This window comes from Peromyscus californicus, unplaced genomic scaffold (assembly GCF_007827085.1).
Source record: "Peromyscus californicus insignis strain IS unplaced genomic scaffold, ASM782708v3 Scaffold_14__1_contigs__length_90479793_seg_2, whole genome shotgun sequence".
Classification (NCBI taxonomy): Eukaryota; Metazoa; Chordata; class Mammalia; order Rodentia; family Cricetidae; genus Peromyscus; species Peromyscus californicus.
The window spans coordinates 34226158-34238369 of NW_026294436.1; the positions used below are offsets into that span (position 1 = coordinate 34226158).

The following is a 12212-nucleotide window of genomic DNA, read 5'->3' on the forward strand; positions in this document are numbered from 1 at the left end:
AGCTTTGCTATCCCCATAGTGTCTCTAAACTATTTTTCAGATAATCAAGTTATATATTTTTTTCTATAATGCACTATTAGTGTTAAACCCACTCTTTCCATTGGCGATCATAACTTCATGAGACAAATTACATAATTAGCACTAAGCTGCTGAGAGGGAAGAGAGATGAGTCCATGATTTCTTAAGCATCACTCCTCAGAGCTTTATGGCAGTCACTGTATTGGTCATGTTTTCCTGAAGTTCTGGCAGGAATATTATTTTTGTCCCATCACTTGGTATAAGTGTCATCTCCATTTTATCCTGATTTCTCTAGCTTATGTGTTCATAAACATAAAGATGTTTCCATTTTGAACATGCTTTGTCTTTTCAATGATAAAAATAACATATTTTTATTTTTCATCATTATATGCATTTTTCCTCTTTTTTTAATTAAAAATTTTTTTATTCATTCTACATACCAACCACAGATCCCTCCTCATCCCTCCTCCCACTTCCCTCCAAACTTCCCCTCCTCCATAAAGGTATGGCCTCCCATAGGGGGTCAGCAAACCCTAGCACATTTAGCTGAGGTAGGTCCAAGACCCTCTCCTTGGACCAAGGCTGTGCAAGGTGTTCCACCATAGGCAATGGGCTCCAAAATGTCAGTTCATGCACCAGGGGTAGATCCTATTTCCACTATCAGGGGCCCCTCAAACAAACAAGCTTTCTTATCAGTAAGATTGTACTGTATGCTTTGCTGTCAGCATTTTATGTTTTGATATGCTCTGTCTTTCCCCTGTTCATTGACTGATTGTTGTGCATCTTCCTTATTATAGCATTGTAACATAAATCTTAAAAAAGTCTTATTAATAAAAAACTCAGTAGCCAGGTATTAGGGTTGAATTCTGAAAGATCAGAGAAGTGGAACAAGCCACAGCTAACCTCACCTCCTCAGCTAGCCTCAGCTGATCTGTTTCCTCAAATTGGAAGCCTCTGAGTCCTCATCATAATGGATCTCAGCTGAACTGTTGCTAAAATGCCTAAAAGTTTAAAATAGTTCATGGTCCTCACGCCTTATATACCTTTCTGCTTCCTGCCATCACTTCCTGGGATTAAAGATGTGTGTCTTTCCCATGCAAGACATGAGATCTCAAGTGCTGGGATTAAAGGTGTGTGTCACCATGTCTGACTGTTCCCAGTGTGGCCTTGAACTTACCACAGAGATCCGAATGGATCTATGCCCCAGAATGCTACCACTGCCTATCTTCTATGTTTAATATAGTGGCTGTGATGGGAATGTTGTTCTGTATTCTGTGAATATGTGTTGCTCTGACTGGTTGATAAATAAAGCTGTTTGGCCAATAGTGAGGCAGAATATGGCTAGGTGGGACATTCTAAGTGGAGAGAGAGAGGAACGAAAAAGAAGGAGGAAGGAGATGCCAGCCCACCATCCAGGGAGCAGCATGTAATAGCTTTACACAGGTAAAGCCACAGAACACATGACAACATATAGATTAACAGAAATGGGCTGAGTTTAAGCGTAAGAGCTAGTCAGTAGTTAGTCTGAGCTTATGGCCCAGTAGTTTTAATTAATATAAGCCTCTGTCTATTTACTTGGGTCTTTAAGGACTTCGGACCAGGTTGGACACAGGAAAGCTTTCAGCTACATGGCTGTTCTGTTCTCTGACCCCCAGATAAGTTTTTTGGGGTACACAATATATCAACAACATAGCATATATTCCAAGACCAAAGGCCCACGTAAACTTAACTTTATATAATATTGTCTAGCATCATGATCATACTCAGTATGATATAAACATATATGTGTGTGTGTGTGTGTGTGTGTGTGTGTGTGTATGTGTGTATACTTTCTATGTGTCAAAAAGGCAAATAAATAGATAATTTGTCCTTACATAGAAATTTTAAGTTGATATAAATTCCTATGCATGATGATTAAATCCTCCTTCCAGGAACTACAATCCACATAACAGATATGAAGATAATAAAGGATTGACTTGAGTCAATATGGTCTGATTTATGAAATACCAACTTAAGGTCAACCATCAATCCATAAGATAAATTTTATGTTTCCTAAAAATGTTGCCCACTGTGAGTGTAGGGCTAAGAAAGGTGGGAAAGGTTTTGCTCTACTCCAGTTGGATAACTGAAGGGAGCATAGGAAACCCTGAGTGTGTGAATTCCTGGATGAATGTGTATTATTGACATGGGCATAATTATGACCAGGTCCAAGGCCTCAAGCCTATGAGGTATTGGCATTGGATTTTTGTATGAGAATGAGTCAGGGTCAAACTTGGCAAAGAATTCTTCCTCTGATCCAAGTAAGAGTGTTTGCGAATGATTGACCAGTATGTCAAAATCTAGCAACTATAGCTTCCTCCTGCATGATATATAGAGCCTGAGACTGCTGGTCTTCAGAGACGTCCTACCTAGACTAGATAATTTCCTCACACTGCTGACATTAACAAACCAGCTGAATTTCTGGGTTGTGGAATTAGTTGGTGAGGCTCCATCAAAGTGTGCATACCCCCTCCTTGAAACTAGGTCTTCTGTGTATCTGTCTTGTCTGTATTTTCTTCAGCATCACCGTGATTTTTTAATGCCTACCTCAGTCAGGGTTCCAGACCCAAGCTGCATGAGTAGTAGCAGATATCTCTAATGTTCATAAAAATATGGTTGGGATTTACAGGTTGGACTCCCAGAGATCCACCCGGGGCCTAGCCATGGATCTCTGCATCCAGATCCCTCAGTCATTGGATGGGATTTCTAGCACGACAATTAGGGTGTTTGGCCATCCCATGACCAGAGTAGGTCAGTTCGGGCTGTATCTCGACCATTGCCAGCAGTCTATTGTGGGGGTATCTTTGTGAATTTCTGTGGGCCTCTCTAGCACTTTGCTTCTTCCTATTCTCATGTGGTCTTCATTTACCATGGTCTCCTATTCCTTGTTTTCCCTCTCTGTTGTTGATCCAGCTGGGATCTCCCGCTCCCCCAAACTCTCTTTCCCTCCACCCTCGCCCTTCATTACCCCCACTCATGTCCAGGCTGTTCATGTAGATCTCTTCCATTTTTCCGTCATTGGGCGAGCCCCGTGTTTTTCTTGGGGTCCTGTTTTCCAGGTAGCCTCCCTGGTGATGTGAGTAGCAGTCCAGTCATCCTTGTTCCATATCTAGTATCCTCCTATGAGTGAGTACAAACCACGTTTGTCTTTCCAAGTCTGGGGTACCTCACTCAGGATGATTTTTTTCTAGATCCATGCATTTGCCTGCAAACATCATGATGTCATTTGAGTTGGCTGTTTGAAACCTGTGGCCTATGCACGGTCGCTTGGCTGGGCCTGGGAGGAGGGGACTGGACCTGCCTGGACTGAGTCTACCAGGTTGATCTCAGTCCTGGGGGAGGCTTTGCCCTGGAGGAGGTGGGAATGGGGGTGGGCTGTGGGAAGGTGAGGGGGGCGGGAGGGGGGAGAACAAGGGAATCTGTGGCTGATATGTAGAACTGAATTGTATTGCAAAATTAAAAAAAAATTAGAAAATAAGAATAAAATATATCCTTACACAGAGCAAAAAAAAAAAAAAAAGATTTAAGGTGGATTCTCAAACCTCAAAACTTCTGAATTTAGGTGGGGCTTCCCACTTCAAATGATTCAATCAAGAAAATTCCCTCACAAGAAAAATCTGACTCTTGGGTTTTAGTTAATCAAATATATATATTTTTTCAGAGACCTGGTTTCTCTGAGTATCTTTGAAGCATAGCTTTGAATTCACATTGTAGACCAGGCTAGCCACTAAGTCACAGAGATGTGCCTGCCTCTGCCTCCAGAATGCTAGGTTGAAAGTATGTGCCGCCACTGCCTGGCTTCCCCATGTATTTATTAAAAAAAGAAAAGAAGAGACAGTGGAGAGAGTAGAGGGAGGGATGAATCTTGAAGAACTCACAGTTGAGGTGAATATGATAAAAATGAGTTGAACAAAATTCTAAAGTATTTTTGAGAAAATTTTAATGTTTGTTTTTGCTAAAATCACATATTGATATCATTAACCATGAAATTAAAAAAGGAAAAGTGAAAATAGAAGCACGCCATAAATTATTTAGAAACAGTGAAATATTGTAGCAAAATTTCTCTTTATTGATTTATTTATTTTTTAGACAAGTTCTCACTGTATATTCTAGGCAGGCCTTGAGCTAAAACTCCTCCTGCTTCAGCAGCTCATTCCCTTGGACTCCATCGATTAAAGGTGTGAGCTACCACACCCACCTAAGCAGGAACTCAGGAAACCTTGTTGTGGAGATTTGCTTGTGGATACTGGCCAAAGAGTTAATCAAATCTTCCATCCATTTAGAATACTGCTATTTACAGGAGCTCACCTACAGCAAGCATTAGTAAAAGCAACATGGGAGGAAGTAGGCGTGGTCCTTAGAGAGTATATAAAGACACTCCAAGGGCCAGCCAGGTTCATTCTTCTCTAGACTAGAGAGAGTGTGTTTCCATACCTCCTGGCACCTAGACTGCTAGATCTATCCCCTCTACACATTGAAGATCATTCTCCAGAGCTGAGCTAATATTGTTGTGTCTCCACAACACTGCTGAGGCGAGAGACTATTTCTTGGAGAAATGGAGACAGACATTTCACAAGCCTTCCAGAAAGAACTCACGTGCTTCATCTGCCTGAGCTGCCTGACAGACCCAGTCACCATAAGCTGTGGCCACAGCTTCTGTCGAGCCTGCCTCCAACTTTCCTGGGAAGACAACCAACTTCCTGTCCAATGCCCTATGTGTAGGGAACCATCTCAGAAGGCCTTGAGAACCAACATTGTTCTGAAGAAACTGGTGTCCATTACCAGACAAACCAGCCTCATGAAGGACCTGAGCTCTGAGGAGCATAAGTGTATGACGCACAAAGAGACAAAGAGGATCTTCTGTACTGAGAATAGGATCTTCCTCTGTCAACTCTGTTCTAACTCCCATGAGCACAGAGGACACAAACACTGTCCCATTGAAGCAGCTGCTGAGAGTCAAATGGAAAGACTTGTAAAGCAAATGGCGTCTTTATGGGAGAAGATCCAAGAGAATCAAGAGAATTTAGAGGCAGAGAACAGAAGGACAACTCTGTGGATGGACTACCTGACTCTGCGGGAAAAAATGATCAGGACAGAGTATACAAAACTGCACCCACTCCTCTCTGAAGAGGAAGTGCAACACATCGAGTCTATGAGACATGAAGGCCAATGTGTTTTAGCGAAACTCAGGACAAGTGAAGCCATCATGATCCAAAAGAGCAAAGAAATAAGAGAAATGTACCAGGAGCTGATGGCAATGTCCCAGGAGCCATATGTGGTCCTGCTGCAAGATTCAGATGACATGTTCAGAAGGAGTGAGTCAATGCAGCTGAGCATGCCCCCATCTATGAAAAGAGAACTCACTGCTCTACCTATCACTGGACTGACTGAAAGTTACAAGCAGTTCCAAGCTCACATTATCTTTGAAAACCTAACCATACTTCATTCCAAGATGAACATATTTAATGTCATGAGAAGATTCAGCTTCAGACTTCACCCAAAGGACAGACCTGCAGATTCTGCTGGATTTTACTTTGCTTCCTGGGGATCACAGAGCTTCATCTCAGGGAAATATTATTGGGAGATTGATTTGAAGGACTCTTGTGAGTGGGCTGTGGGAGTCTGTAAGGATTCACAGTTAAGGAGTAGAAACCAAATGATTGAATCTGAGGGTGCATTTCTTCTTGTGTGTGTGAAGAAGGGTAATCATTACAGTCTCCTCACCACATGCCCTGTATTCCAGCACTACATAGAGAAGCCATTGGGCCAGGTTGGTGTGCTTCTTGATTGTGAGGATGGTTGTTTAAGTTTCCTGAATGTTACCAAGAGTTCCCTCATATACAGGTATCCTCCTGGCACCTTCAATTGCCCAGTCAGGCCTTGTGTATCCAGTGGCTGTACATGATCACAGGAAGGTGTAATCCAGTACTTTATTGTTTTGAAGTTTTTACTCTGTAATGTTACATCCTTCATTGCTATTAAATATTGCAATACCATTAAATGTAAAAAAAAAAAAAAAAACCTCTGAGATACCACCTTACCCTTGTCAGAATGGCTAAGATATTTCTTTTCTTTTATTTGTATGTTTTTGAGTGATGCAATTATGATGCAGCTTTTTCACTGTTCTTATACTTAAAGTAAATCGTGGGTTTTTTTTTTTTGCATTTTTAGACTTATAGCTTTCATCAAATTGCAAATGAGTTAATCATCACTTACTCAAACATTTGTCTATGATTTTACATGTTCCAGGGACTGCTATATTACATGCATGAAATTCAACTAATGATAAGATGCTAATGATAAGATATTCTGCTGTGTTTGACTTAAAAATGCTTTCTTCAACTTATTTCTTTGTAGAAAGAATCAGAGAAATATTGTGTTGACCTACAACAGCTTCAGTGAGACCTAATATTTTACTATATATTGTCTAAAAATTGACTATTATATGAAATGAAAGCACTGAATACTTAAAACTTTGACTACTCAGAAACTAACAGTTTAAAAAAACAAGATGGTTTGGCTGTACATCCTGTGTTCTAAATAAAGAACCATACCTTCTAAGGTTAAAAACTTTGTGGGAGAACAAACAGATGAGTAATTTTATGTGAAGTTTGTGTTTTATGTAATCTAAGGTATACATTTTCAGATCATTTTAGAGGAAAAGAGAATCATATAACTCTGAAGAGTAGCATGCACTGCTTGAAGGGTTACCCACTCTGAGATAACCTCAGTTGCTGTAATTTGAAATTAATGATAAATGAGCTTTTGTGGGAATAATATACAAAATAAAGTCATAAGTAGAAAGTATGTGAAAGCAGAAGTAGTATGGACTAAAATTTGATAATGGTGATTTAGACATAGTGATTAGGAAGGGAGACTGTAAAACTATGCTATAAATGTATTGAAGGAAAGCACTTGAAATCATAGGGGTATAGATACGGTTATATATTACTTCTAATATAAAAGAAAACTAGCATGTAATTTTCATATGAATTAATTTTTGATTTCTGCATATTTTAACATATGTCTTTTTGGTTATTGTGGCTAAGAAAGTAGCTGGCTTTGTAAAAAAAAATAAATAAAAATCAACTTCTATAGCAACACAGGGAAAGTTAGTTTGTTTTAAAATAAATATTAGTTTTATTTATTTTTTATTTACTTTGTGTTTATCTATGTGTGTGTTTACAAGCTGACCATGGCCATAAGAAAGTTCTCTTCTTCTACTGTGTGAATTCCAGACACTGAACTTGGGTCATCAAGCTTGGTGGTAAAAGCCTGTATTGCTGACTCATCTTTCTAGCCTGGGATGAGCCTCTGATAGATAAAACGTATGGATTTGCCAACAAAAACTAAAGAGTAGTCCATGGGTTTGAAGAGTATGAAAGACATGGAAGAGAGGGAGGGAGGAGTGGGAATTATGTAAATAGAGTACTCACATTATTATATATGAAATTCTCAAAAAAACTATTAAAAATTTGTATAGCTTTTTTAGTCATGTTTCATACTTTAGAGAACTAGAAAGAATAAGTTAGTGCTGTGATTGTTCATTAATCATAGCTACATCTGCTTTTCTAAAATTAAAATTACTTTCTATTAGTTACAATGTGATTTCACCTTCAATTTTTGTCATCTTTCTTTTGAGAAGATGAATTTTTTTAAATTTATCTCCTTTATTGAATTTCAGTGGTAATGATGTTATTTATTGTTTGAGATATCCTGTTTAGTGTTTATACTATGTACCTTGCCATATCCACAAGTAAATTTAAGTTTTAGGGTTCCTGGTCACCCTTCTGAAGGAGTAACAAAGTAAGTGATTTGATACAGTGACTGAAAAGTCTACAGGCCTTTTCATTCATCCACTGTTGCTTTGAGAAACTATAACATTTCCGTAGTTACATAGAAGTTCTTAAAGTAATAGAATAAAAGTCTGTAAATACTTAAAGCACTGTAAATATCTTAAACTATTCTGAGAAACTTATCAGAATAAATACATGAGGTGCAAACTTTGAGTTCAGAAAAATGCCCAGAAACCCAGCATGGTGATGGGAGAAAAAAAAGGAATGTTTTGAATTCAAGGCAACCCTGGGTGACAGAGAGAATTTCAGGCCAGCTAGGATGACATACTAAAATACTGTCTCAAAAACACAAAACAAAACCCAGAAATGTGTCTGGAATTTATCCACTTGGATGGATTCTTTATAATTTCTTACTTCTGATTGATTAGCCATTCATAATACTCTTTTATTGCAGTAAAAATAAGAATATTTCAATAAGAATCTCTTAAAAACTTCAGGACTGCTTAGGCAAGTAGAAAATTTTCAAAGCAATAGCATAAGCACGAATGTAGTAGTGAACTCCTTCCTGAGACCATAGACCACTTTAATTAAATCCCATAAACCTTATTTTATGAGCTCAGAACACACAATTTTATTTCTAAGAAACCTTGGTCCTCTATTTATATATGTAATATTATGAGATGATATGAGGTCATGCATTTATATAGTTTGTTAACAGTCACATACAATTTCACAAATGTATTAGAAATTTAATACTAACTTTCAAAATATGTTTTCAACACAAATGAGATAATTCCAGAATTTAGATTATGTCTTTTATCTTAGTTTTCTAAAATTATGTGCATTTAATCTCTGAAAGAGTCCAGAGTTTAAAATATTTTCAACTGTTATTTGTGTTTTTGCGAAGCACAACGTCATATGTACAGAAATATCAGTTGATTCTCAGACTGAAACCTCCACAAAAGATGGTAAGCCTCTGCATTATATTACCTTCAGGAAAATTTCACTAGTCTGCAAATTCAGATATGTTCTAGAAAGGACCTATCAAGGACATTACTGAAGAATGGGTGTTATAGTAAGGGAGTAATAACTAAGCAGTATTTTTCTGAATATGAAGTCAATTAAAGCAAATTTTTCTAATTAAACATAAACATAATAGTTTCCTACCCGCATCAAAGCTGCAACTGCTACTCTAGTAGATGAGTAGAATGGCATTGATTATTACATTAGATTAAGGAAAGCTATGTTGCTGTAAAATAAATGAGAAGCTTCAGAGGGTTAATATACTGTTTATTGCTATTTGTGGTAGTGTCTAATATGGTCAGTGAGGGCTTTGTTACAAGCATTCCTTTCTATAATCAAACTGCTAAGTTGTAATTCAGTGGAATTCACAAATAACTAATGTAGTCATTGGAAAGTCAATGGAGTGAGGTAAGAGATTTTCTCAGAGGATGCATACAGTCATTTCTAGAAAGTATTTTCTTCTCATGATATTTTGTTAGTCAGAATGCAGTCATATGGCCTGATTACAACAACCTGGAAAGTCTATTTCTTATCATACAAAAAAAAAAAAAAAAAAAATGAGCTGGGTGGTGGTGGCACACGCCTTTAATCCTAGCACTTGGGAGGCAGAGCCAGGCTGATCTTTGTGAGTTTGAGGCCAGCCTGGTCTACAGAGCGAGATCCAGGAAAAGCGCAAAGCTACACAGAGAAACCCTGTCTCCAAAAACAAAAAAACAAAAAACAAAAAAAAAAAAAAAGAAATAGATATTCTAATGTACGCCATTGACTATGCAAAGGAGATAGTCAGGATTGAGCTTTGGTCTAATCCCTAGTGTAAGTGAGACTGCAGTGAAACCAATGAACTTGACTGCTCCATGAGTAGAAAGAAAGTTTTTTTGGGAATCAAACAGGTAAGGTTATCTCCCATAAGGTAGAGAGAATAGCAAAATAGTGGAAAAGCAAGTAGATTTTACATAACAACAGGGTGCTGGTGGGGGGGGGGATTGGGTTGATCTTGAACTCTATAGATAGATGCCCTTTCCCAAAGTAGCTGACCTTTGGGGCAGATTATGGGAGGTTCCTGGTAAGTAGAACCCAGTTAAGATATTTGCTATTCCAGTATACAGAACCCTGTCTTTGAACTTGTTTATCAAATAATATTTCTTTTGTTTTCCCAGGCAAAGTCCTTCTGTTTGGGACAAGGTCACCAGAACTGCCATTTGGGGGATGGGGGCTTTTGAACTAGGACCCACAAAGTAGAAGACAAAATCAACTCCCAAAGTAGTCCTCAATATCAATACATGTGCAGTGGCATGTGTATGAGCACACACATATGAAAATTAATAAATAAACTCCAGTGCTGTAAATGTAATAGAAAAAATATTTAAGTGTTGTCATTGTCAAAATGAGATTTCAAGAGAACAGTGACATTTTCTTCAAGTAAAACATACCTGATTTATATTTTAATTATAAGAAAATATTAAAATTGTAATTATATATATTTTGAATATCACACATAGACTCGTGGATTGAATACTTGATTGCAGAGAGATGGGACTGTTTTTTGAGGTTCTGTAAACTTTAAGGTAGGAGGTCTAAGTTTAGCAAAGCAGGTGACTGGAGACAGGGCTTTGAACGCTATTCCTAGTCCGCTGTCCCTTCTTTACTTTGTTCCTAGTGTTGCATGAAGTGGACAGCCTCTGCCTCACCCCTCACTTCTATAGTGATCTACACAACCAGGTCCCAGAATCAGTGAAACTAAGGACTGTGGACTGAAATATCTAAAAGTATGAAACCAAAACCAAATCTTACTCCAACTGAAATTTTTTCCTCAGGTATTTTCTCACAATGACACAAAAGTAACACACAAAACTTTGAGTTGGAACAATATTTCAGTGAGGAAAGGAATTTGCCAAGGATGAGAATGTGAGTTAGATCTCCGGGACCCACGTGTTTGAAAGTTGAACTTCCTGTATTGTCCTCCAACCTCCGCATGCATAATAATGAAAAAATTTTTTTAATTTTAGTTTTCAAGGTATTAGAGCTAAGAGTTTATCATGAATTGCAGAGGGCATTTGAACTTCAACTTTTGAGCACATGCTTGGCTGTATCCTTGAACACACAGAGATCCAGATGGATTTCTGTCTCTGGAATGCTAGGATTAAAGGCATGTGCTACCACTGACTATCCTCTATGTTTAATATTGTGGCTGTTCTGTTCTTTGACCCCAGATAAGTTTATTAGCGTACACAATATTTTGGGAAGCATGATACCACCACACAGGGCTGCCTAAAAAAAATATTTTCCACAAGACTCATTTCACTATATTCAACTACACAGGTATTCAGAAATATATGTCATCATGTCCAAGGCAATTTGTTGCACCTCAACCTGGTATCAGACCTTGGCATGATCCATGAAATGCCAATTTTCCAAGCTATAGAATGAGAGATATCAATTCACCAAGCAGTAACAGCCTCTTGCGCAGTCCTTAAAGTGTCCACCAAATTTCAATGAAAGGTCTGGAAGCCAATCAATATATAATGGTAATGTATGAAGGTACAGGAAAAAAGCCAAAGACACAAAGGAGAATGTCAAAAGATTTGGAGTTGCAAACGATGAGGACTATCTGTCAAGGAAAGCTGTAGGCAGGAAGAAAGCCAGTCAGGGATTCAGGCCATCTGGGCTTCATTCAACAAAGCCATAGGAACAGTTAGCTGAGCAGTTACATTAAACATCGCCAGGATGCCAGACATGGATTTAAAGCTTGGCCTTCTGGGTCTCAGTCTTGTTTCATGTCATACCTTTCCTTACTATTCTCTTATAACTCATGTTTGAATGAAAATTCTGTCTTCGAAGCATGCAACATGACTTTATTTTGATTTTAAAAGGGCTTATTAATTTTAATTAATGTTTGATTTATAGGAGTTTAGACTTAAGTCTTGTTTTTGTTTTTGTTTTTGTTTTTCCTGAATTTCAGGATAAATTTTAGACTCTAAAAAATTCAGGGACTTATAGAAATGGACTAAATATCTTTGAACTATAAAATAGTTATAAAACTTTCAGGTCTGAGGAAGAATGTTATATTTTAAATATGAAGTATTACTAAAGGTCTGTGGTTGAACACTAGGTTCCCGCATGGTGACACTGTTTTGGAAGGTCTTGAATCTCTAGTGGACTGGCCTTAGTTTATAAGTGACTAGAGGCAAGCCTGTGAGGATTAGACTTCATCTCAAATCCATTTTCTACCTCTGTCTGCAATCAAACAAGCCTTGGTGACAAGTTCCACCACAATGATGCTCCACCTTACAATGAACCCAGATTCAGTGTAACCAAGCACTACATACAGACTATAGT

General features: G+C 38.1%; 1 protein-coding gene across 1 annotated transcript; it reads left to right on the forward strand.

Moving 5' to 3' along the window:
* The first annotated feature begins 4612 nt into the window (after nucleotides 1-4612).
* On the forward strand, nucleotides 4613-5962 carry LOC128109567 (tripartite motif-containing protein 43-like). Its single transcript, XM_052736714.1, has one exon. It carries the CDS (start codon nucleotides 4613-4615, stop codon nucleotides 5960-5962), a length of 1350 nt encoding a protein of 449 aa, XP_052592674.1.
* Nucleotides 5963-12212: the final 6250 nt, after the last annotated feature.